Source organism: Anser anser, assembly GCF_964211835.1.
Source record: "Anser anser genome assembly, chromosome: 6".
Taxonomy (NCBI): Eukaryota; Metazoa; Chordata; class Aves; order Anseriformes; family Anatidae; genus Anser; species Anser anser.
In genome coordinates, this window is record NC_139726.1 from 25,177,060 (window position 1) to 25,202,636 (window position 25,577).

A 25,577-nucleotide genomic window follows, 5' to 3' on the forward strand; every position below is an offset into this window, starting at 1 on the left:
AATACATTTAAGTAAAATAAAGCTGAAACATCCCCGGAACAGAGCTACATTTCTGCACCAAGACAGGTTGGCAATTTAGTGTCACCGAAAGCTTACAAAGTAGGATAGACAGCAGACATGCACTGCCTTGGAGACCCTTGGAAGTACAACAGCTCCTGGCAAAGACCTTGTATCCAGATCCAGACCTGCTGCAATGTAATTGCAACTCTATGGAAATCACCCACCTCAACTCCGTCTGAGTTGAATCCTTCGGTGTTTTGTATCAGTTTCAAAAGAGCCTTTTTTTTTTTTTTTTTTTTCCCCACCATAACAGTCAATCTAAGTGCTATTAGCAGCATGGCAAGATGACAGCTAGTAACAGCCATTTTGGGATTCTTAATGATTCTTATGTGTTGCTTGGGGAGGTGCTGAACTGGTGATGGTATCATCATTACTTTTGTTTTCTTGCTGAAATGAAAAGGGCTAGGGATTCGGCTCTCATTGTAGTCAACCAGTAGCCCCATAAAAAGAGTTAATATGCTGTGGTTTAATTTTCCACATGGAACATCTCCATCTCCTTTTCTATAGAAAAGGAATCCTCAAATGAAAAGAACCTATTAACTGAAGTTAGGGGCTGAGAATGTGGTGGGCGTGTATAAACAAACATTATATTTGCAAGCATCTGTATTAATCACTTAGTTAACAATGAATCAGAATACATCATGTTTTCTCGTTCTTGGAATCTATTCAGGCCTTTTTTCCCTGCAAGCCTGTCCATGAATTTCTATGATGTTCAAGAATTTTTTGCTGATTTTCTGCTTTTTGGTAAAAAGTCAAAGACAGACAATATTTAGGAATTAAATTTGATAACTAGTCACTTACTGTGAAGAAGGTTATACAGAAATATGTTTGCTGTCAAAAGTGCTCATTTATCACTTACATGACACCTAGGGGACAGAAGTATGCTGAAGCATGAAAATGGTTCACTCAAGTTAAAACATTTTTTGTTTCTCTCTTTTCTTCACACCTTCAAATAAGATATATGCTCTTGCAATTGAAAACCTATTCAGATCTGAAACCAACTCAGATCTCTGAAACATGTTTAACATATTCTAGGTAGTGAAAAAGATAATAAGTAAATAAGGTAAGTCATTTATTTACCGATCCCCTGCAGCTACTGTATTATTTATCCCAGTGCAAACTGTTACCAAATAAGAATTGTGACATTCCACACAGGTGTAAATGATTAATTACACACAAGACACAGAGTGTAGAGCAGACTGCACAGGATGCAAAAATTTTCCCATTCTTACTCAGGGTCATTTTTAACTGTCACTAAATCCACCTAAGTACAATTTCCTTTTATTTATTTATTTTCCTCATATCCTACTTTTTTGGGTCTTTTATCCCTCAGAAATAGTTAGTCTTATAAAATTCAGGATAAAATAGGGTGAGTTACAGAGGTGCACCAGCATTCCTCTACAAACAACTTCATTAAAATCTCTTTACAAAAAAAGAAAATGAAACAACAACAAAAAATAACCACCACCACAAACAAACAAACCACAACAGTTCTTTTTCGTTCTTTTTCTTAAATGTTTTCAGATGTTTCCTGATTACATAGTTCTGGTTAGGAGTGATTCCCTGCCATTCCTCTAGGATCTTGGCTTGCCTGGTGCAAGACAAACCTGTTCTACTGCAGACTCTCACCATCACACACTGCACAGCTACTTTACTGTAATTTATCTTTTTTTTTTTTTTAATAATTTAGCTATTTGCTGCTTTGATTTCAAATTTTTGTATTTCTGAGAAAAGTCTGTATAAAGAATTCCATAGTATTAAGTTAAAACTCAAATATGTGTTAAAACTCAAAGCATGTGTTAAGGAAGCTTCAACTTACCACTGTCAACAGATAGTGCAAAAAAGCATGTGTTTTCTTTAATTCTTCTAAGACATACTTAATAGCAAATAAAGCATGTATTTTCTTTAATTCTCCTAAGACATAGTTAATATACAGAAATGTTTAAAAACTAGAAGAACAATTTGATTAACTATAACCACTGCTTACTATTCTGATACAAAATAGTAGTAAAAAAAACCAGAGATGATCTCTATCCCAAATATTTTTGATATAAATAGACAATTCACAGACTGTAGATTAAGAAACAAGTATCATTAAACAGTAGTTCTGCAAATATTACAATCCATGAGGTCTTCTTTCTGTTAGTGTTTACTTTGTGATTGATTGCTTTGTTTGCTTTACTGAATAATATTAATGGTATACCACGAGTTCACCTGTTATTGGTCAGCAAAGAATACACACAGGAGAGAAAGGCTGCAACTATGGAAAAAGCTGAAATCAGAATTTACATCTGGAGAATCCACAGAGGACAGAAATCCAGACTGAGGCTCTAGCAGCAGGTTTTAAGTGAGATCTAACAAGTTCTAATAATGCAATACCTAATATAACAAGAATTCCACAGTCCTCTGCATGGATTTTCTATTGTCTAGTAGGAATAAGCTCCATCTGCCTTCTTTCCTTTACAGAAGACATTAAACTCCTTTTCTTCTGTGGCCATCTTCAAAAAAAACTTAGAGATGCTTTAAATCCCTCTACTCCTCTTCCAAGTTTGCCATGGTTTAGTACGTTTTTCAAGGTAAAGGATAAAAATATGCATTCATACAGTATAATTACAGAAATTTTGTTTCCCCAAGAAACCAGGCCTGAAACAAGTTGAAGAAAGCACTAGTAAGGAACAGTTGATGTTTTTTTTTTTTTGTCTGGTTGTTGCTTTTTTTTGTTTGTTTGTTTGTGTTTGTTTTTTTTCCCTAGGGTAAGAGTTGACAAGGCTGGACAAGAAGGCATTCAAGAATGGAAAGAGCTGATCTAGAAAGAAAAGTTAAGTGAGGCAATGAGGTGGGTGGCCAATCTACCAAATGAGAAGTTATAGTGATAAAAACAGACAAATGCAAAGAGAAAGAAAGATGAGAGAGAAAATCGGAGGAGAGAGGGAGAAATAAATGAATGAAAACAGGACAATGGATGAGACTATGGAAAGTAATATCAGGCTTGGTGGGGAGAGAAGTTTGACACTACTTAACAAATAGTCCCTCTGGAGGACATCTTCTCAAATTATTTACAAGCAGGAATTCATTAATCTTCATGTACATGAATGATGCAAGCACTAGAACCTGCAAAAAGAAAAAAATCTTTATATTTCAGATGTCACGAGATGGCAGTGACCAGAGGCTCTGGATGTCGTTGATACTCTCCAAGATGGAACACAGGGAGCAAATAAAGAATGCTGCATAGTGCAAACTGCAAGAATCAGAGTGCAGCACATTGATGACATTTGAATGATATTTGAAAATAAACTTCAGTAAAAGAGGGTTTATGCTCCAGGATTGCACTGGAAAAGAGGTCATGGTGAGAGAAGTTACAGAGCTATGACAGCTAATAACTAATAATGAGTAACAATACGTAACCACTGACATGATAATGGGTTTGGAAATGTTATAAAAATGGAAATAATTTTAAAGATTAAAATTAACCTGGTTTAAGGATGAAAAGGTCTTCAGTTTCATTTAGTAATTTATTGAGGGTTTAAAGTTAATTTAAAACCTAGAAATGCAACTGGATTATTTTAATCCTTTCCTGAAACTGGTTTAATAAAGGCCAGGCTGTCTCTTCAGCTCCAGTACTTTCCTTGCTCACAGGAGCACAGTGGTGGGCGGTGCTGAAGATGATGTAAAAGGCAATCGTCTCCATAACTGCCCATCCTCACCATACATTTCAGAAGTACACGACACTGGTACAAATCACATCCTGCATAACTGTGGAAAAGTGGGTATCAACACAGGAGCACAAAAGCTACAGTTTTGTTTGCACCACCTAATTCTACAGAAAGGAGACCTCTCCACTGCTCCCTTGCGTGTTCTCCAGAAGAAGGAATACCATAGTTCCTTGACATAGTTCCATGACAGCAGTCACTGAACAGACCTCTTTTATAGTGCTAAGAAAAGTATGTGGTATGGAAGGGAGAGACAAGGTTGGCGTATTATTTTCAGCTCTTGTAAAGAAATTATCTCGTTTTCAAAAAAAAAAAAATGTCAGTTTTGTTTCTGGAGAACAGTCCCACAAGGAGCCTGAGCAGTGTCTGAAGCCTGGCTGTGCTTGATGGGGGGGAAGTAGAGGAGGGAGGGGGGCACGTACCACAGCAAGCAGTCAGGAGACTGCATTAGTAGTGTTCCTCTGTTTTAAAATTAGATATATTCCATAACAACTGTTTCTCCTCATTTTTAAAGTTGATCATTTTCCAAGAAACACTGAATTGACAGTACCTGTCTTTTAAATGAATTTGGCTGGAATATAATGAGATGCAAAAGACAACCCAGAAGAGAGGTTATTCTGTATTTCCAATTGGTGGTCTCAAAGAACCTTAACAATAAGTATCTATTAATGCTTTCAAGGACCCGAATTGTAAGTTAGAACAATTCTCCTCATTTTACAGATGAGGAAATTCTGACACAGATCAGTTTTGTGACTTCTGGGGTCACAGGGTAGCAATGCTATCTATCTCATCTGTCAGTCTCTGCTGCCCTTTCCCACAGTATATGATCTTCTCTCAAGAATTAATAACTAATATTACAACAGGCCACAAGCCTAAATTCGCTCTTTCCTTTGCCCAGACAGGGTTTATCTAACTTATTTCCTCTTCTCACTCTTCATTCTGACCTTTTCTGCTTTCCTCTTTTCTTCAATGCTGCTTTAAGCTGTGTACATGGTGAGGATAGCAGGGCTAAAATAACATGTTACACTTTACCCTGAGGGCTGTGAAAGTTGTGATCATTCTTATCTGTTTCAGCAAGGGTTTCAAAAGGGTTTCTCTGTTGCCAAAAAAACCCTTGTCTTCTAGTGTCATGAGACTTACCCTTGAGGTTAGGAGAAGTGCTGTTCCTAAAGTAAAGTAGACGGCAGGAGAGAACATTGTCTGAAAATGAGCTGCTCTAGGTAGTGACTTGGAAAACAAAGCTTTAAAATTTAATAATGATATTCTGAAACTGACCCAAATTCTGTGGAGGGCCAGCCTACACAGGGAAGCAAACCTCTTAGATCCCAGGAAGCACGGTAAATGTTAGAGAGCAGGTACACCTGAAGACAGAACAGAAATCTCCCCTTTCTAATGGGTGATGGAAAAAGAAGTATTTATTTGTTACTGGGAAGATTTGTTGTATGTGGAAATGTCAGGACAAATGGTCAAACTCAAGCAGGGTACTGAACAAAACACTGGTTTACCTCTTCAGATATGGTCCTGACAATGTCATAAATCCTCTGTCATGGACTGAAGCATCATGCAGCAGAGGTGGACAGGAACCACCCCAAATCAAAAGTAGGCATTAGTTTAATTCTACATTTCTAGGAAGCACCTTTTTCCAGAAACTTGCTGACATCTTTGCAGGATATTAAGACCTGTGCTTGCTGCATGACTATTGCCTGCCAAAGATGATTGGCCTGTTCTGTTAAGCATGCTCCTGTTTCCTTATAGTATGGTCCTTCTTCCACGGTTCGCTGTGTTCAGCCCAGTGTGAGAAATTAATCTACAGTCCCAAGATACTACAGACAGCCAATTTTAGGACTGTTGAAACCTCAGTGATATAGCTGAGGATATTGCAGGACATCTGCAAGTATTATACCTTCAAATTATTTTCCAATTTGCTTCATTCCTGTTATATCTGACAATACTGTTAAGAAAATAGAGGAAGAGACTGTAAGAAAAGTGAGATAAACCTCCTAGTGGTGGTCACCTGCAGGAGAACCCACATTCTCAGAGAAAAGCAAAACAACAAAAACAACAACAAACAAACAAAACCAGATGATTTTCTCTTTAGTGGATACTTTAAATCACCTGAACTTAAAGATTTTCAGATTGAAGGGCAAACAAGCGGGGTAGATGTGCAACTTTATTTTTCAGGCCATTCCTGAGTTTCTAATTGTGTTTGTGATGTGACCAATACATGCCAAGCTGGTTATCCAAATGACAATCATGTGACTGATTGGAGAGACAATTTGGGAATGTCTGAGTGTGGTCTGTGTGTAAAACCTGCAAACACCAATCTTGGGACCTCTCTCTTGTGGACAGATCTGAGAGTTGACTTGATGGCAGACGCCTTCAAATAATATTACTACCATTTTACCATTTGTGGCTGAATAGTATAGCGTACCTTCTCTCCCTGCTGTTTTGAACAGCCTGGTGGACTGAGTTTGGCTAGCTGGCATCATCTGATCTGGCTTTCTTAATGCAGGTCAGGGTAGAGCTGTAGTTCAGCACTGAGGTCAAAATTCATCAGTTCTTGATCTTTCACTCAACAGCATGAGTTTTCTGTTAATGTAGTGCAAAAATAAACAAACATAATCAATTCACATATAATTACTCAAGAGAATGATGCATTTATTCACCTCTGTCAGGCTTTTTTCTTACATCACAGTGTAGTAGAGGACAACACTAAAGGAAATCTACATATCTGAATCCTGTGGATTGGAAGATGAATGCTTTCTCCCACTTGTTTCTCAATTTCCTTTTTTTTTTCTTCTGCTATTTTTTTTTCCAGAGCAGAAACACGGATTATCAACCATTACCCCTGAGTCTCAGCATAAAAGCTTTTCCAGTTCTACTGGACATTACTTGTATGAACCATGCTTTTTGATAGTTCAGAATGACCCATCAATAGCATATTAAATGCTAAGAAATAATGCAAAGAAAAAAAAGGTGATTTGCACTTTGAAGCCTTTTTTCTGACATACATGTCTCTGTAGGGTAGGATTCTCTGAAGGAAGAATTTTGGAATGTAAATACTGACTTTGCTGCTTCCTTGGTACAAAATAATGTATCATTGCACAGTTTTTTGTTTGCTTCAGGATTTTACACATTCTGAGTCACTTATCCATATTGCCAAAGTTTAATAGCTATTAATTTGATAAAACGAATCTTAATGTCACTGTATTTCTTCATAGAAAGAAGTACATATGACACAAGCGTTTCATCTAGAATTATGTTATACCATACTATTTCAAAAATAAGTTTGAGAAAGATAATTAAATAAGGAAAAAATGTACTCTGGAGACTTAAAATGCACACCGCAAAATGTCCATTATTAAATGGATATGCTTTAACCGCTTCATACTACTGGAACCATTTTGCTTCTCTATCTCCTTTATCCTTGGTTTGATGCTGAGATAGGAAAGTATCATACCAGAATGTCATATCTATATTGGAGATGAGAAGATATCATATGTACAATATCAATGGGAGTTACTAGCTTTTTTTTTTAAACAATCTGGCCACCTGTCTATGTACTGGGATTTAGACACTTCACTTTAAATACCTGTGTCCCAGTTCAATGCTAAATTAGACGAATTTGATTCCATTGACCTCAAAATTTCCTTTTTCCTTTAGTAGGATTAATACAGTCTACTAGCATTACTATTTAAAATCATGAGCAGCCTGACAGCAAAGGCCAAAAGTTCATTCTCACACACAGTTGAAACAGGGACAAAAATAAGCAGACCTCAGGAATGATGATCTCCATTTAGCAAATTAATTAAAACAACGTAAGGTAACATAGGAATAAGAATACCCCTGAGACATTTTTTTTTCATGGCTTTCAAGATCATGGATACAGTACAAAGTAAAGAAATCTTTTGATGTTAGATGTGTGGAAGCAGCTTCCCTGGCATATTTTTTCTGCTGTTTTGAAGTTAGCACCATGTTCATATTTGTTCTGGCATAGTATGGTCTCTTCTGTTTTTATTTAACCAGAAATCACTCCTAAAAACATAGTATATTAATATTCACACTAAGCATTAATGAGAACATAGTAAAGAGGAAGTAAAAGGCAACTGTTAGAGATTCAAAGATGAATAGGCAGTGCTACAGTTAGAGCAATGCAAGCAGAGGTGTCATGAGATAAGCCTGCTTTTTCTGGTTTTCCTCACCTGCATTTCACAGAACACAGGAGCATCATTTCAGCTTCACTCAGGTTGGAAAACCTGAAACACTTTAAAGCTGGACTTCAGCAGACACTCTGACTTCCTCGTGATACTGTGTTCAGTGATACAGAGGAGCACGTATACAGTTCTCCTACCTGAAGAGACGGAGTTAATTTACATGTTTATTAAACATTGTAAGTAGAAGCATGCACAGCAGTGTCACATTGCATTGTGAAGGAGGGCTGCAGGAGCAGCTGGGATTACTGCACTGGAAAACACACAACAGTCTGTTGGCACACACGTGAATAAAGGTAGGGAAATGACACTGTGGGTTTTTGAGAGAAAAGCCACCTGACAGCATTTGGCAGTGCAGCTGTGCTCTGCAGGGGCATGGAGACACCTTTGATTTCTCACTCTCTGCTGGGAGCTCGGCACAGGCAGTGCACGTGGCTGGCCAGGAAGGACACTCATCCATCAGCCGCTACCCAGCCAGCCTAATGAGAGACTCCAGAGTGAGCCTGGTTCAGTTTTCACTTGGAAGAAGGAAGTTGTTCAAAAGTGTAAAATAGAAATGCTCATTACGAAAAGAATCATATGGTGAAACAAGAGTTTACTGTTGAAGCCATGGGACAAAACTAAATCAGACCGACCGCACACCTGCTAAGCATAATTCCTTTCCTGTACAAAGATTTCTGGCTGATGACATTAGAAGAGCTACTTGAAGACAGTCACGTCTTGACATCACACAGATGGGGGTGACAAAATATGACTATAACAATAAAAGCAGCTTATTTCAAAGTCTGCACCACTTCACCACTTATAAACTTCATAGAAACCTTTCAACATACTCAGTGACAAACATAACCCCCCCTCGACTGCAGGATTCAATCTGCTCTTGTCCTTGACTTTTCCCAGTGTGTCTCTAGGGCCTGACTTTCCACCTCCGATGGCTGTAGCTGCAAGTATTTAAGACGGTACTACCCTGGCTCTCTACTTGGATGTGACTGCTCCAGCAGGGCTGCTAACAGAAGAAAATACATGGAAGCTCTTCCGCCAGGGCTGTCCTCCATTCTCAGCCCTCACCACCACCATGGGGATCCCTTCCTGACACACATTTGTTCCTGTTATGACTGCTGTGGGAACATCTCCCACCCACTGGGACACAAGAAAGACAGCTAGGAACTGCAACACCTACTCCTATTACGGAGACTGTGCAGGTAGCTTAGGAGTGCAGGCTGTGGAGCATCAGCCCTGCCCAAATTGAAATGGTGATTTATCATGATAGGCCCCTGACCTGTCTTTCCTGTCCCTTTGTAGGAGTGCATAAATGCAGACAGTAATGCTCCTAGTCAAAAAGCAAGATGCTGCAATACTATTCTACTGGAGTATTTGGTAATCCTGATCTTTATATGCTAAAGAAGACATCGCTTCTTTATTGTACAACAGGCGATCAGCCAAGCTGGCCTTTTATCCAGTGCAGACGAGATAATAGGAAATATGTATGGGCTTTACCCTATAATTAGGGCGCGTTCAGAAGTGTCATGGGTTTTCCAGGCAGGCAGATGTAAGGCACTGTGATTCATCACAGATGGGTGTGACTGCTCCCAGGGATTTGTAAAAATTTTTTAAAATGCTGACCAGTTCCTTCCTCTTTATGGGACGGCAGAAACCAGAATTTGAGGAGCCTGTTGGGAGAGAAGTGTGTCAAATTGCTGGGCAGGCAAGCCGGACAAAGCTGTTTCTGCCAATTGTCACCAGCACTAAGAGTGATAGAGGAAAACTTTTATGCACCTAATCTCAGAGAAGTACCTTAGCCAGACTGAAGGAGCTGTCCAGGATCCTTTTGTATTTAATAACCCCCTCAGGATCAACCAATTTAGTCATGTAAATTTTACTATATTAAAAAACAAAACAAACAAAAAAAAATAACCATCAATCAGCTTATGAATAATGCCCTGCTCCATGTGTACGTTTCTTTCTGACCTCAACTCGGTCAAGTGAGCTTGACTTTGTAATTATCTTGCCTTCTTCTGGCTGGCATGAAAGGGCATATTAGCTCTATTACTACCAGCCTATTAACTTTCTGCTTTCACTCAAACAGTACAGGCTGGTCTTTTGGAGCCAAAGGTTTTATGGAGCCAAAGGTTTCCAATCTGAGCAGTCTGTAGATAGCACTAATATATATGCTTGTGTATATACTTATAGATAATTTAATCTGAGATAGTTTAGGGGTGGAATATCTCTTTGTAACAGGGAAATTAGAAGCTTACAAAGCCTTCAGCAGTATTTGCTACAACAGCTACAACTTTCACAACAGAATATCACACACTGAGAATGATGGCATTATTTTACTACACCCTGTGTGCAGAAACGGGACAGGTTCTCACACAGTTTTCTGAGAATGCTGATCTGCCAGGGTTATATTTGTAGAGCCAAGTTCTCCCTAACTTATGATTTAAACACTACACTGTTGGATATACACTAAAAAAACACTAAAAAAATACTTTTCTAGAGTTTATGAAGTGGCTTGTACATGTATCATTCATACACTTTGGTACAGGTAAAAGGCTGATGGTATTTGTATCTTCCTCTGCTACAAACACTGACGATAGTGTACTAAAACCTGTGTCTGTGTTAAAGCAAGCTGAAACTACCAATTTAAATACATCAAGGATTTTTTTTTAAATTAAAATTTCAAGTGAAAAATTCACTTCATGATATCGCTTGCAGACAAATACTCACTGACGTGACACCTATTTATAAAGACAGAAATACCTTTATGAAGTGCAAATTACTATTGTCCAGTCGACACACCAATCCCACCTGAAGTGCCTCTATTTAATTTTTCTCCCTCTGCTCATTGCTTTCCAAGTAAAACAATAATTATATAGGTTAAAAGCTGACTAGCACAAGCTGCTTTCAAGAAAAAAAAATGGATTTTTTTTAAGCACTGATAATCATTTGACATGCACAGACATTGGATTAATATGAATGACTACAGGAACTCCAAAGGGGCCGTTATGTTTTTTTTCTTGCATCAATAGGCCACACACAAGGAAAGAATTTACACAACAGAATATGAGGACTCCATGGGAACCCTGAAATAAAAACATTTCCACATGACTTTGTGCTACAAAAACATCCATTTACCTGACATGTTTTTTAAGTGCTTAATGCTAATCTGCCCATTAAAACCTAGTACCCAACAGTCCATTTAGTCTGTGTAAAATGTGTTTGCCAAATGCAGTGCATACCATACAGGAGAACTTTCTATCTATTCCAGTGGATTATGATGAAGATTAACTAATGTCTGTAGTGCTTCAAGATGTTAACTATTTTTCTATGGATTTAGGTACAGCAGTTCAACACGATAAAGAACCCTGGCCAACTTGCTAATTCCTGTGCTAAAATACAGTTGGTCACATTATTCTCCTCCTGACTTTATTCAAACATGTAAGGACCCAGAGAAAGTAAAGATACCCTGAAAACTCCTTTAAGTGTCCCAAATTCTAGGCCTTGTGGCAATCTGCATTAGAGCAGTCTCAGGATTATTCCTCAGCTACAAGAGCTTCCAAAAAGTTATTCTTCAAACAAGAGCAACTGAAGCACAGCAGTGTTCTGGCTCTCGCCTTCATTTCTTCCACCCTCCCTCCCTCCCTCCCCATCCTTCCTCTGTCACATTCCTGAGCCACTATTTGGAAGGTGGCAATGCAAAACCAACAGATGGGCTAAACACTAGCTGACAAAGAGACAGGGAAGTGGTTTCCTAACAGTTGGATCCTGCCCACTGCCATGCTTACTTCACCTCTTGGTTTGGGGACAAAAAATTACTTCTACTTTTCTTATGGATTCTTGAGGATATAAATAAATTGAAACACAGTAGGAAGACTGTTCTTTAGGGGCTTATTTTGCTTTCATAAACCCAAATGAACCTATAGCATCACAACATAAAAATAATCCTATTTATTGTAGTGATTTTAAGTTTAAGGCACCACAGGATGAGCTGTAATTACTGACTTTGTAACAGGCTTCCTGAGCTCCCTTCTGTAAATCACTACATCTCTTCCCGGCTCAAGGTTTTGTTTCTAATCTAACCTACTCTACTAGCTCTCTCTGCTAAAGCTGTAAATTATTTGGGGAAAAGACACACTGGATATCTGCATGTGATCTATCTTACAAGGGTCAGCAGTTGCTGCTGTGGAACTAATTAATAACAAAAACACAATCTAAATTTTATCACATCACATCTACTAAAAAAAAAAAAAAAAAGACTTTATTCATTTCCTGGCTCTGCAGTTTGCACACATTCAGCCGTAGCATCACTGTAGAGCTCCAACAGGTGCTTTAACAACACAGCCTGGTATGGGAACACACAGGACAGAAAGATGCATTGGTAGGTGGAGATATATTTACTGTCAGGAAACAATGATTTTGTGATAAAGAAGATGGAGTATATGACTGTAAACATTAAATAGTATTTTCAGTTGTGCTGCTCTTAATCATGAAAAATGTTCGCTGGCCTTATTTTACCATCTGTACACCCTTAAAATGGTAGGGGCAAGGAGATCAAGCAATGATTTTTCCATCCCTTGTAGTTCACTTGTGAGAAGCGGAAAAAGCCTTTCACCCTAGTTCTGGTGCCAGGCATTGAGCTGTTTGCTATCACAGCATTTCATGTCAGATGGAGGAGACTGAACTGTGAATTCCTAAACCCAGAAAAATATTTTCAGATGTCTGTGCAGCCCAAAGCAGCTGTTAAACCTCTGCATGTTGACAGTAACTTCATACCTGTGCTCTGACAGAACAGGGATGGAGACATACCCAAAGAGATACTGGGCTTCTGATAAAACACCAACAGCCTTTGAGAGTAGGGCTTGCAGGGAAAAGAAAAAAAAAAATAGGGCATCTGATCACAGAAAAAAAAAAAAGCAGGCCTCACCCATGCCTGAGTGCCCGGGACTATTCAGACAAGTCTGAACTTAGGAAGGCTCTGCACCTCACAATACTGGTTGCACTTTCACAGTTCAAGTACCCAATAAACTGGCAGAGGAAAAGCACTCATGAGAGGTACATCAGTTAAAATTACACTGATGTCACATCACAATGGGCATGAAAAGTCAAAGAGATCATGATATGTAGCTTTGTAACTATGGCTATTAAAATCAGCATTTTCTCCCTCTGCTTCCACTGCACCAGATCTCAGTGCAGTACTTTTTCTACAGTTGACAAGATAACAAACATACCCTATGAAAATACAACCTCATAAGAAGAAACTGTCATCCTTTGCACCTTGATGTCAAATGAATGAATATGCATTCAAATAAACACCTGTTATATCCACAAGTTGCTGTAGTAAATTTGTTTTAATAAGGTACAAAAGGCTGGGGAAAAAATACAATCTAGACTGATTTTTCAATTAGCCTCTGTTAAATGGGCTTTATTTTCGTTTTGTATCCTAAAAGCCACAGAAGCCACACAACGTGTAGCTGTCACGGTGAGCAACCCTTGACCAATCTACTTACACTCTGATGTAGATGCATACTCTTCTAATCATTTTTTGGACTCCTCTGTTGATTTTCACCTGAAATAAAATAAAAGTTAAACACTTAATCCTGACTTTCAAAACACCAGCAAGCCTTATCTTGGGCATCATCAACAGAATAGGAAAGAGGAGAAAAAAAAAAAAAAAAAAAAAAGCTTTCACTGCTGACTGACAGATTTTTGATATTGCCATGCTTCCCTTTTACTAATTATGCCCAGATTGCTCATCATGCCAGATACTGTTTATGCTAGGAATTTTCTACAGCATACCTCAGGGGCAAATTGCCTGTAGTGGTGATCTGGGAATTCTCTATAGCCTACTTTAACAAACAAACCTCCAGTATTCCTCTACATCACGTCATTCAGCTCTCTCACCAAATCTTCAGCATACTTTTCAACTGAGCTAACTTCAGCTACTGACAGAGCTGTACTCCCTGACACACTGGTTGTGTAGTCCCTCTAGAGCACGTTATAGACCCTTTGGCCCCATGATCCTGCTAAACCTAAGAAAATACAGTAGTTTTAAGTCATTAGGCTGTTGATAATGAAAGCCCTTGAGGTAAAAGCCATCGAGGTGCAAGCCCAAGTGCTGGACAGCGGTTTCATGTAAATTTCCCCTTTTAGTGTTTACACAAAACTTCACAAAAATTGTTAATTTCACCTCTGCTGTAGCCAACTATTCACAAGCCCGTCTGCTTTTCACAAATAGAGTAACTCTTCTTTTACAAGTGGATATTATTGCTGGCATGATCGGACTAAGTTTGGAATATTTCCGTCACTCCAATCTGCGGATGGCTTTGGCCACACTGCGCACCCTGTAGATGTAGAGTGAGACGCTTCTCAGGTACGCCCCAGAGCGGCACATTTGTGATGGGCAAGAAATTACATTCCCATCCTACAGCACCTTCCCGTGACACCTGCTGCAACAGATTAGCCCCTTTCCCCTCAAAACCCCTCAGAGCGTGGCACGCTGCCTGCTTGGGACTCCTAAATGTGCTTTTACTCAGGACTGCCGTACCTGTGAGCAGCGGGGCTGCCCAGCAGCACCTCGGGTGCCCTTGTTCTCCTCAGGCTGTGGCCAGCGCTGGGCGGCCGAGCGAGGTGGGACCAGCTGCAGCCCCTGGCCCTGCTGTGCCAACAGGCCAGGCGGGCATCTTCTGCCTCACCCCGTGCTGAGAGCGGGGATTTCGGAGGGGGATCGGACGGGAGTTGATGAAACGTTTTGGTGTCTGTCCGTACTGAGGTGAGGGGCACGAGGTGAGGCGGGGCGAGGCATGAAGTGAGGCGAGGCATGAGGGAGGTGCGAGGCACCAGACGCGAGGCGAGGCGAGGCTTGCGCTGACTGCGGCGACCCCGCCGCTCTCCTCAGGGCGGGCCCCGCGGCGCAGCCGTCGGTGGGCACCGGCCCTGCCGAGAGCCCGCGGCGGCTCCCGTCGCGCTGGGGGCGGCGGCTCAGCAGAGCCCCGCTCCCGGCCAGGGCCGGGGCCGCCGGCCAGAGCCTCCCGCTCCCCCTCTCCGTTCTCCTCCGCCCCCCCGCCCCGTGCGCGCCGCCGCTTTGTCCTTGCCCGGCCCGGAGAGCGCGCGCGCCCCCGGCGGCGGCGGGAGAGCGCCTGCGCGCACCCCAGCCCGGAGGGGGGCGCGCTCCGGCGGCCGCCAGGCGGGAGCGAGCGCCCCCCTCGCCTCTCCTCTCCTCTCCCCTCCCTCCCCCCGCCCGCCGGCGGCCCCGCGGCGGGCGGGCGGGGGCGGGCAGCCGCCGGCGCCCCCCCCCCCCCCCCGTCGCTTCTCCCCCGCCCCCGGCGGCGCGCTCCCGGCCGCCCGCCGCCCCCCGCCCCGGCCCCCCGGCCCGCCGCGGGAGCCCGCGCCGCAGCGCCGGGGCCCGCCAGCGCCACCCGCCGGCCGCGGGGCCGCACCGCGCCTCCCCCCGTCCCCCCCTGCTCCGGCTCTCAATGTTCCACACCGCCCGGCCACAGAGCCGCCGCCGCCGCCGTATAGCCCCCCGGCCGCCTCCGTCCCCCTCCTCGGGCGCCGCGGGCCCGGCCCGGCCCCCCGCCACCCCGGCCCCCCGACCCAGCAGCGGGACAGGACGCGGGCGAAGGTAAGGGAGAGGCGGGCGAGGTGGCTGCGGCGGCGGCGGCGGCGGCGGCGGCTGGGCGAGCGCGGTGGGGGGAGGCGGGGAGGAGCGGGGGGGGGGGCGGCTGGAGGAGCTTTGTTCTTGTTTTCGGCGCTCGCTGCCTGCCGGCGGCCGGGGCCGCGGGGCCGGGCCGAGTTGACGCCTCGCTCCGGGCACACACGCAGCGGTGCGGGGCGGTGCGGAGCGGGGCCGGCCGGGGCTCTCCCTCCCCACAAAGCGCGGCCCCCAGCCCTGCCGCAGCAGCTCCCCGCCGCGCTCCTCCTCGGCGCCCCCCGCCCCCGCCTCGCCCCCCGCCCCGCCGCCGCAAAATGTCGGTCTGCCTGCCGGCCGCCGGGCAGGGGGGGTCCGCGCAGCGCTGCCGCCGGCCCTGCGAGCCGCCGGGGCTGCCCCTGCCCGGGTCGCTCCGCAGGCATCGCGTGCGGGTCGGGGCTCGGGGTGGGTTTTGCCACGGTTTTTATTTTTCCCCTTTAAAAAGCAGCCCACGTTCTCCCCCCCCCCCCCCCCCCCCCGGCGCCCAGCCCTTTAAATGCACAGAGCAAGTGTATGTTTCGCTCTGAAAGCAGCCCAAGTCTCGCTGGCAATGTATTTTCTCCGAGAGAGGGGGCGAGGGGGGAATCTGGCGTTTGGACCCAATAAAATGCTCTGCTCCAGTGTAAATATTTACAGGGTATTAGTGACTTTTTAAAAAACATTTTCAGTGAGGTCTGTTATTTACAATGTGTCATAAGTTATTAATGTTGATTGCCTAAGTACCCTGCTAAATCTGTCTCATGCCTCAGAACAAAGTCGACAATTGGCATATTGTTTAAAGTATGAAAAAAATGCGAGTGGGTTTAAAAATGGGAAATATCTGTATTTTCAGAAGTGTAAATACTGCGTTGTAGCTGTCAAGCTGCAGCCCTTGCGAAGGAGACAAAGAAGCGGATCTTGGTCAATTTCTCAGTGAAATTGACTCGTCTCCAATTTAAGTGTTCCTTGGAGCTTGGGGAATGGCGAGAGACTGTCCTGCCTGTTGTACTAACTCTGCCTCTTCTCTTCTCCTTCCCCAAAAAAGTTCCCCACGATGTCCAGTGATAGGCAGAGGTCAGATGATGAAAGTCCAAGTACCAGCAGCGGTAGTTCGGATGCCGATCAGAGGGATCCACCAGCACCTGAACCCGAAGAGCAAGAAGAAAGAAAACCTTCTGCAACCCAGCAGAAGAAGAACACCAAACTCTCCAGCAAAACTACTGCTAAGCTATCTACTAGTGCTAAAAGGTAAATGCGCCAGTAAAGCGTTCCGTGGTAGTTTTGCACAGTGCGTGGAGTCACGGTGTTCACCTCGCGCTTTTCGAGGCAGAGGGATTCTTGTAAAGCTGTGTGGGAAATAGTGAAGTACAAACTTCTGTAGTGCGGGAGCCTGCCAGGAAGTATCTTCGGTAATCCAAGTCTTATTGGGGTGGCAATCACGCAGGCTGGTCGTACTTCTTTTGAAGAGTTGTTTGAGAACTTGGTAACTTACAGGCTGGCTCGGGGGGCACCTCCGTGCCTTTCACATTTGTAGAAATGAATGAGAGAGTGTCAGCTTCAGGTGTCTTTTTTGCAGAGTTGGTTTTCCATCCCTTATTGGTATAGGGTGGAGTCCTCCTGGTGTGTTTCAGCCTGCAGCCTGATGACAAGCAGTGCTCTTTAATTAAAGAAGTCGCAAAACCCTTCTGTGGGCCTTCTGACTAGCTTCTTGCGTCAATGTACGGTAGAGCCTTGCGCACCTTCAAGTCACTGTTTTGTCCTGGAGTTCTTTTAGGAGAAAGTTAGGCAAGTTTTCTCCCTCAGGATCTGCAGATTCAAACCATGGGGTTCTTCAGGTAGCCTCTACCTTTAAGTATCAAAATCTTAAGAAACCTCGCTCGGTTTTATCTGTTACGTTTTTATTTGCATACAAGTTTTCTGACAGTCCAGCTCTAAAGACATGCGCGTTAATCATTTTCTGTAAGTTCAGCTGTGTGACATAAAGCAAACTTTAAATCCCTTGATTCCAGTTGTCTTCTGAGAAGAAACATAACTTTCCAGTCTTTTCCCTGGAGATCCTTTTCTGTACAAATATTTACAAATACACTGTAGCCAGAAGACCTGTGGAGTAGCTATAGTAGCTTTGAGTTTTGCTTACTTGGTGTGAATACAGGGGTTCAGACTTGTAGGAATGTTTTAGTATTTTTGCATTGTACTTAAATTCGGTAAATACTTTTTGAAATGTGCTAGAATTGCTGCAGAATACGACTGGGTGACATTGATGACTTTTCATCTTGTTAAAGAAACCCTATAAAAGAGGACTGGCTAAAGAAGGAAAAGTTCTGGAAATGCTATGTAGATTTTGCAATTTATTGTTACTTATCTTTTTTTGAAATGCCTGAGGTCCATCATGTAGAAACCCAAGACAGCTTTGTCCTCTTGCTTTTATTTCAGTTAATTATTGTAAGTCCAATTCCATACATCTCAAATAGTTCAGTAGTCTGATCAGACTTAACGGGAGTAGTGCAGGGGCTTTCAGGGTGGTTTCTGTCAGCTCGCGTTTTACCACTCGCTATTCGTATGGAAGAGCAGTCTTGCTTATGTGAGCCTTCTTGTCCAGAGAATTCTTACTTGTGATTTTAAAGAGGAATTTGCCATGAGTCTTTTAAGGTTACACCTTGTATGCGTCTGAATAAATTATTAAATCCACCAAAAGTTTTCAGTATTCCTTTTCTGGACTGTAACACCTTGGGAATGGTTGTTACAATGTAAAGCTAAGCACAGGTTATTTCAAGCTATTATGTCGCTTTTTATCATGTAAAATACAGCTACTGTATAAGGCTGGGGGAGGAAAGGCAGGAGAAGGTGTGGAGAGGAGCAAAGTTGATCTAGAGAGATCATTCCAGTAACAGAGACAGCCTGGCAGATCTGCAAATCTACTTTTTAAACACCCTGAAAAGCAGGAGGTCAAAATATTGTCAAACGAATGTGTTTGCTGACAGCATGGTTCACTTCTTCAGCCTCGATCACAGCTCTGTTGCGCTGGTTTTAAGTCATTGTCAAATGTGCTTGTACAGCCTCCCCCCCGCCTCATTTGCATATTAGCTTGAAAAGAAAATCTCTCTGGTAAAAAGTGCTCGGATATGAAAAAGAGTCACTTTTATGAATACTTGTAGGGAATTTCTACCAAACTCAGCCGTGAGTGTTCTGTTTGTGTACAGTATCGAGCAGGAAAAAGCTGCAAAGTTTCTCAGCTATGGGATTTGGGTTATGCCTCTGAGAACAAAGAGGAAGCAGCCATGTTAGCATTACTGAAGGCAAAGCCAATCTTGCATTTAACTGCATGGTGGTAGAGGGCAGTGTAATTCCCTGATTTATTCTATAGACTATCTCAAATGCTTTGTGTCTGTTCTCATTTCACCAACAGAATCCAGAAGGAGCTAGCTGAAATAACCCTTGATCCTCCTCCTAACTGCAGGTATGTAACAGCTTCTTAAATTGTGGACAGTGGCAGGAGATTAATCTGCTCAGGCTAACAAATGGGAAAGTTCGTGTTTACAGCTGGTGACTATTAGACAAAAAATGCGTACAGTGGATTGAACAAGCATAGGGCACGTTTGATACTGAATTTTGGTATTTCATCTGCATGTTGTAGGTGTAGTCATTTGTGATTTAAGTACATAGTAAAATATATTCAGTTTATTTTTTGTGGCTGGTCACTGTCTTTGTGAAACATTGATTGTATGAACTTCAAAATACATGGAAGCTTTTTACTTAATGTCTGCATGTAGTTTGAACTGGCCTTTTGAGTGCCGGGTTTATAGAGTTATCGCTTTGTTCTGAAGCAAAAGTAAAGGAACTGTGTTTGATTTTTATAGGCGTTCTCTTAGTACGTTGCTTGGTAGTTAGATGAGAAGTATTGCCTTTAAATTTATGTTCTGTTGGTCAGAGTTGTAGTCGCTTGATAAAGGATGTTTTTAAGGAGGTTCCCAACTTGAGAGACATTTCTGTTGGTTTTTAGAAAACAAAGTCATAGGCTTGGAAGGCTGAGTGATAGGGTCTTAGTTGAAGCGAAGGTAACCCGAGCACTTGATCTGTAGGAAAGTTAAATAGTAGCATAGCTGGCTAATTTCCTTAAATCTTTTACATGTTTTACTTTTGTTTAAAAGATGCATAAAAATTCTCATTAGCTGTGAACATCCAGCATTCAGATTTGTGCTAAAACTGCATTTTAATAATGTTGCTTTCATTTGATGCACCTCAGTAAGCTTTCTGACTGTAAGGTTTCTTCAGATTAATAGCTCGTGTGTAACAGCAAGCATTGTACACGTGTTAAAAAAATGCTGGGAGTGTTGTCTGATTTTACGTTAGAATTGTTTGGCATTTTGAATAGTTGGAAGGGGTTGGTGCAGATCTTGTGAATTTGGTAAAATGTGAGTTGTTCTCCTATCTTAACAAGCTGGGAGAGGCAGGGACTAACCAGAGCTGCGTTTTACTGTTTTTGTGGTAAAGGTGTCTTATCATGAGGACTATGCTGTAGATTGCCTGTGGCAGTCTGATGTATTTGCATGCAGGGTCAGCGGGATCTCCCTCCTCTTCAGTAGAGGCAAGCTCTGTAAAGCGAGAAAATGTGGGGGGGTTGTTTGTTTGGGTTTTGTTGTCGTTGTTTGTCACTGTTGCTTTTTAATAACTGTCCTGTTACTGGGATCTAGCTCTGTGTTTGTCATTAATTTTGTTCTTGGCCCCCTAAATGGGGCATGGTAGGAAAGAAAAATATATGGAGGAAATAAAACACTAATGCTTTTCCTTGTAGATAAATGCTGAAAAGATTACTGTAGCAGTTTCAGGTACAGCAAGTTACAGCTTGGCTTTTCGAAACAGAAGCCTCCCCCCTCACACTTCCCAATAGCATCTGATGTTTAGCTCCTTGGGAAAGCATGTTCCTCTGGTATTAGCACAGGAGTGTTGCACAGAATCTTTCTTGTGAGCTGGTGCTACCAGTTGCCCAGGAATGCTGTTGAGAATGATGAAAAACCTTCAATGTGTCTAAAATTATTCTAACTTCTACAGGGTGTAAGGGAAAAGATATATATATATTGTCAGTGAGGAAGCCAGTGCTTCTTTTCTTGCAAGTATTTTTGAAGAGAAATTCACCCTTTAATAAAGAGCAGCTATATGATGAATGTATTTTTACCCTCCACAGACATATTAACAAGAGACATTAGCTTCTTTAACAGAAATTCTGGGCTTTCAGGATGAACAGTTTGAACAGTTTCACTGCCCAAAGGATTACCATTCCATTGGAATTTAACATTTAGAAGGAGCCTTTTCGGTATCAGGAGGTAAATGCAGCAGTGCAGCTTGCAGAGCAGTTGAAGCAAAAGGCTTGCAACATGATTTCTTATAGGGTGCAGTAGCACAGATTAGACAAACTGATGCAACAGGCATTTGACACTCTTCATGCAACAAGGAGCAGAACGTTACTTTTTACATTTCTTGTAAATGTTCTTTACTTTTTTTATACACATTTAAAAGCCTGTAGAACGTGGGCATATTCATGTGTGCTTTAAAAATTAAAAAGCCCTGTGTTGTAACTTCTCCCAAGGGGATTTCTTCATGCCAAGCTGTTTCTCCCGCAGTTCCAGAACGCACCCTTATCATTTGCAGTCCACATGTTGCAGGCTTCCCAGGAATATAACCGCTAGCTGATGCGGTTGATAGTCCTTCTGGTTGCCCAGTTATTCAAGTAATTAAAAAAAAAAAAAGGCATTTTTTAAAATATGATATTGGCACACAAAAAACAGTAAATGTAATTTTAATTGAGTACAATGCAAATACTGAAGAGTGTGTTGAACTCTCCTGTAGTGAAGTACATGTTGGTGGCTGCTGCTGCTTCTCACCTGCCAGTGTAACTGCACGTAGAGTTGCTCCCTAATCCACTTCTATCAGACTGATCTGAGGTTGAGTTGGCAACTTAAAAATGACACCAACCGGTTGCACTGTGATTCTCGCACAAAAGATGTGTAGGTTTCCTCAGCAGTTAAATTTCCCACAGTCGCATCTATTACTATAACATCTGTTTTATTAAAATGCCAGAGCCCCAAGAGAGCCCCATTCTTGGGTGTGCTGAGCAGGCCTGGGCTGCACATTAAGTTCTATTTTAGGCACTGGGATAGCAGAATGACAGGCAAATTAAAAATGTCTAAAAAGCATTTTTTGCTTGCTTATCTCAACAGTGGAGTTTGGTTTCTGATTCTGTTCAGTTAATTGGGCAATGAACTGTTAGAAAAGTCACGTTGTCGTGTTTGTGAGTGGTAAACACAAACTGCATCCTGGGGGGTACCACGTATAAAATCTTAATGCTGACAGCTGTACTCTTTAACATACAGTAATACTCAAAATTCTTGTGGATTTTGGTGAGATTTCCAAGAAAGATAGAGCTTCGAAAACAATAAAACTAGATTTGGTCTTAAGCCACTAAAGATGATGGGAAAGAAGTTAAGTACTGCTTTCTCCTCGTGTTTTCTCCTGGCTAACAGAAGAGTACAAAATGAGTCAGTGACTGTCCAGCTGTAGCACCAGGGCAGATAGGTAAACCCAGGTCACAGGTATCTGATCCTGTTTTTTCTTGCTTTTGCTAGCTTAACTCTAAGTTGTATTACTTGATGCAGTGTGCTGTATTTAATTTCTTTTGTGCTTTTAATAGCATAAAGCACAGCTAAAAAGGTCTTGGCCCTATTGCTCCTGGGCAGCTCAATTTCAAACCATGGCCAAGCGCTTATACATGCTTCAAGGTATGGAAGTGTGCCAAAACCCACCATTGCACATTCTCAGAAAAATATTGCAAAGATCTTGCACGTAATGCGTGGTAAATCTGTGCTGCAGAGATGCTCTTAAATAGGTTTGACATATCTGGAATAACTATTTTCAGTTCATGGCATAAAACTGCTCCGAGCGGAGGGCAGCACGCTGTAGCTGAGGTTAGATCTGAGTCTGCTGTTCTGACCTGCGAGACTTGGAGGCTGCAGCTCAGGTGGAGCAGGGCACAGCTGGCTCCCACCCTCCTTGTGCTCCCTGGATTGTAGCGTTGGCACGAGTGAGGCTGTTCCCAGGGACACTGTGATTTACAGCAGCTTCCTTTAGCTGTTCCTGGCTGCTCTGCTGATCCACATTAGCAAAACTACGTACTCCCTGTTGTCTTTTTTCACTCCTCATTTCCACTCCAAAATTAATCATTGTTCGTCTTCATGAGAAGGTTGTAGAAGTTTGACCCAATATTAAATATATTTGGTAACACCCATGCCAGCGTACTTTACAGTTTATGTTCCATTTTGCAACAAATTGAGTTTGGTGTAAACTTCGGAGAAAATGAAAGCAAACACTAAAATCAGTGTATCCACTGAGAGCTTGATTCATGTGGTTTAGAAAGAAATGAGTTAAGATAGTGTGCCTTTCCCATGTCAGTGTGAGAATTTGAGCATTTTACGGTCTATTCTGTCAGTTGGCTTTAATCACTTCTCTTTGTTAAATTAAAGATCAGACATCTGAAAGCAAGTGGTTAAAAGAAAAAAAAAAAAAGGCCAGACAAAGCACGTGCCGTAGAGCCCCAGTCAGAGGCAGCTTTCCTCCTCTATAGCTGCTGGGAAATGGGATTTCTTACCAAGACAGAGGTTCTTGGATCATCCCAAAGGCTCTCTGCTCTGTCTCATCCTCTTGCTAGTGAGTGCCTGACTGAACCTGATCAGTCTGCTGAGAAGATTTTTCTCAACAGGGATTACTATCTCTATTTATTTTCTGGCCTCATACTCTAATATATACTAATGTGATTTCTCAAGCGGTACTACAGAAGGTAGCAGTTGATGATTTTGCTGTTTGTGCCCTCTCCTAAGCTTGCAAGTATGTTGATAATTTATGAGTAGCTCATTTTAAAATTACTTATTTTAAAATAACACTCCAGAGTATGTGTACTGAGCACAATGGGCAGAAGACGTAGGGGTTTTGTTTCAGTACCGCATTCTTGTGCTTCCAAAGGACTGCATTTGCTACATCTTGGGCTAATTCTGTGCTGCAGAGTTTTGCCAACTCAACCCCATGGTCTGGAGTTTGACACAAAGAGAAATGCTTGCAAACCCCTGGCAGACAAATGCTTTTACTGGTTTAGTTATGGACCCACGAATCCAGACGTTTGTAACTGTCTCACTGTGGTTATTACCCCATCACTGAGGAAGCATTGCAGTATATATTTAACGCAATATTGTGAAGGTATTCTTCAGACCAGCAATTTAAGCTCTTTCAATTGAGCTGTCTGAAACAATGAGAAGCAATGAACAATTGCTCCGGTGGTGCAGGCTCCTTTATGTGCAGAGAGAGCTTTGGGCTGAGCACCCTTTCACAGCCTTGTGTTAGTGAGGAAGGTGCCACAGATAAGCTGGTAGAAGCCTTCCTTTTTGTTAACATACTCTATCTACAGTAAGGTTATAGGCAAATGTTTACTCTGCAAACAGTTGTGGCTATTGAAGATGTTACTGCACAGCTGTGGTTTGCTCCAGTTCTGCCATGGGGGGTGAGTACTCCAGTCAGCAAGTGAAGCTGGCTCATCTGATAGTGCTACCCACGGGGAGGAAAAAAAAATCATCCAAGTTTGCTTAAATGGTTTAAATAGGTGATTGAAATGAACTCTGCTGGATTTTTCCTCCCTCTCTTCAGAGTAGGCATTGTTCACATGAAGCATTTTGTCAGACACATCAGGATGTGAATAAGTCAATCCGTTCCTTTGTCTCTCAAATGTAGTAAGTTTCCATCTCTCCTTTGACAAAGCCAGGCGTTAGTTTTGTTACTTTTTTGAAATCAGTAGGAGGAAGAATATTCTGAGTGTAGTCAAATACAGCAGCACAAATGCATGCCTAGGTCGTCACATGTACTGTTGTGGTTTTTTCATAGAATAGAATTTCAAAGAATTCTTCCAATCAAGCTTCTGGCTTTTCAGATCAATGGCAATCTCTTCAGTTGTGCATTTGTACTGTTCATGTCTTATTGGGCAAATGTCTCATGTTGCTAAATATTGAGTCTCAAGTATAAAAAAAAAAAAAAAAATTCAGTTTGGCTTGTTTTCACCTCTGTAGTGAAAACCCCAACTGTGAACACTAAATGGTTCCCTTCAGAAGGAGCTGTTGATTGAGGTAGGTAAGAGACAATATATTAGGAATGCATGCAAGAATGCCCATGCTGAAGTTGAAGGAGCAAAATTTAAAATAATGAAAAAGGCATCCAAACCCTAGTTGATAATGTATCTTCTGCTAGCTATGTTGCACTTTTCTGCCTCTTCTTGCCCCAGCACTTGCTCGCCACTAAATATAATAAATCCATGCTACAAGAAAAGAAAGCTGAAGTTTGCAGAATGATTCTGAGAATACAAACCCACGAAATTATTTCTAACACTTCCTTCCCTGTACAGAAGTTTGCAGTTGCAGTTACAAAAATACCATTAAGAGGGTTCACAAATCGTGTAAGAACATGTTTGAAGTAGTTCTCAAGTGAATATTCAAATACTGCTTTTTAGTATTGTCCAGCTTTGAACATAGACTTGCAGTTCCTTCATTGTTAGTCTCTGAACGTAAATCAGTGGCTCATAGTGATTTAAAGATCTGTTTATCTAATGATAACCTTGATTTATTTAGAGCTATTTCTACTAAGCAGCTTCTTCCATGCTCTTTTTTCCCTCCCCTTTCCTACAAGAAGAGTCTAGTCTAGGTCAGGCTAGCAAGGAGTGGTGTAATTTAGCACAGCAATCAGAAGTCGGTATTTTTTGTCCATTTGTAGTAACAGCCTCATTCTGCTATCTTTACATGTGCAGAGTGGCTTTTACCTTATTTGCCAGTAGTCAGTGAAACTGCTTAAGGAGTAGGGATGAAACAAATTTAGAAAGACATTTCAGTAAAACATTGAAGTGTT

The 25,577-nt window shown here is 42.1% G+C and overlaps 1 protein-coding gene and 1 long non-coding RNA gene across 12 annotated transcripts in view; one reads left to right on the forward strand and one right to left on the reverse strand.

The window, feature by feature from the left end:
- Positions 1–2,881: 2,881 nt before the first annotated feature.
- LOC310901597 lies at positions 2,882–14,940 on the reverse strand. Its single transcript, XR_014585929.1, has 5 exons — positions 14,526–14,940; positions 13,489–13,547; positions 7,973–8,121; positions 6,202–6,359; positions 2,882–3,171 (listed from the first exon to the last, which is right to left on the reverse strand). It is a non-coding gene; the product is annotated as an uncharacterized lncRNA (long non-coding RNA).
- Positions 14,941–15,363: 423 nt separating this feature from the next.
- Positions 15,364–25,577, forward strand: part of UBE2E3 (ubiquitin conjugating enzyme E2 E3) — a 61,034-nt gene continuing 50,820 nt past the window's right edge. For 2 of the 11 annotated variants that reach the window (XM_083841472.1, XM_083841471.1), the window contains exons 1-3: positions 15,367–15,602; positions 16,693–16,895; positions 19,054–19,104. In XM_083841472.1, the coding sequence (XP_083697598.1) occupies positions 16,702–16,895; positions 19,054–19,104 (245 nt within the window). In that variant the 5' untranslated portion in view covers positions 15,367–15,602; positions 16,693–16,701. Of the gene's footprint in view, positions 15,603–15,684; positions 15,746–15,932; positions 16,074–16,240; positions 16,306–16,692; positions 16,896–19,053; positions 19,105–25,577 lie in introns of those variants that run through there. The other 9 variants (XM_083841468.1, XM_083841467.1, XM_083841469.1 and 6 more) reach the window with 9 other exon arrangements.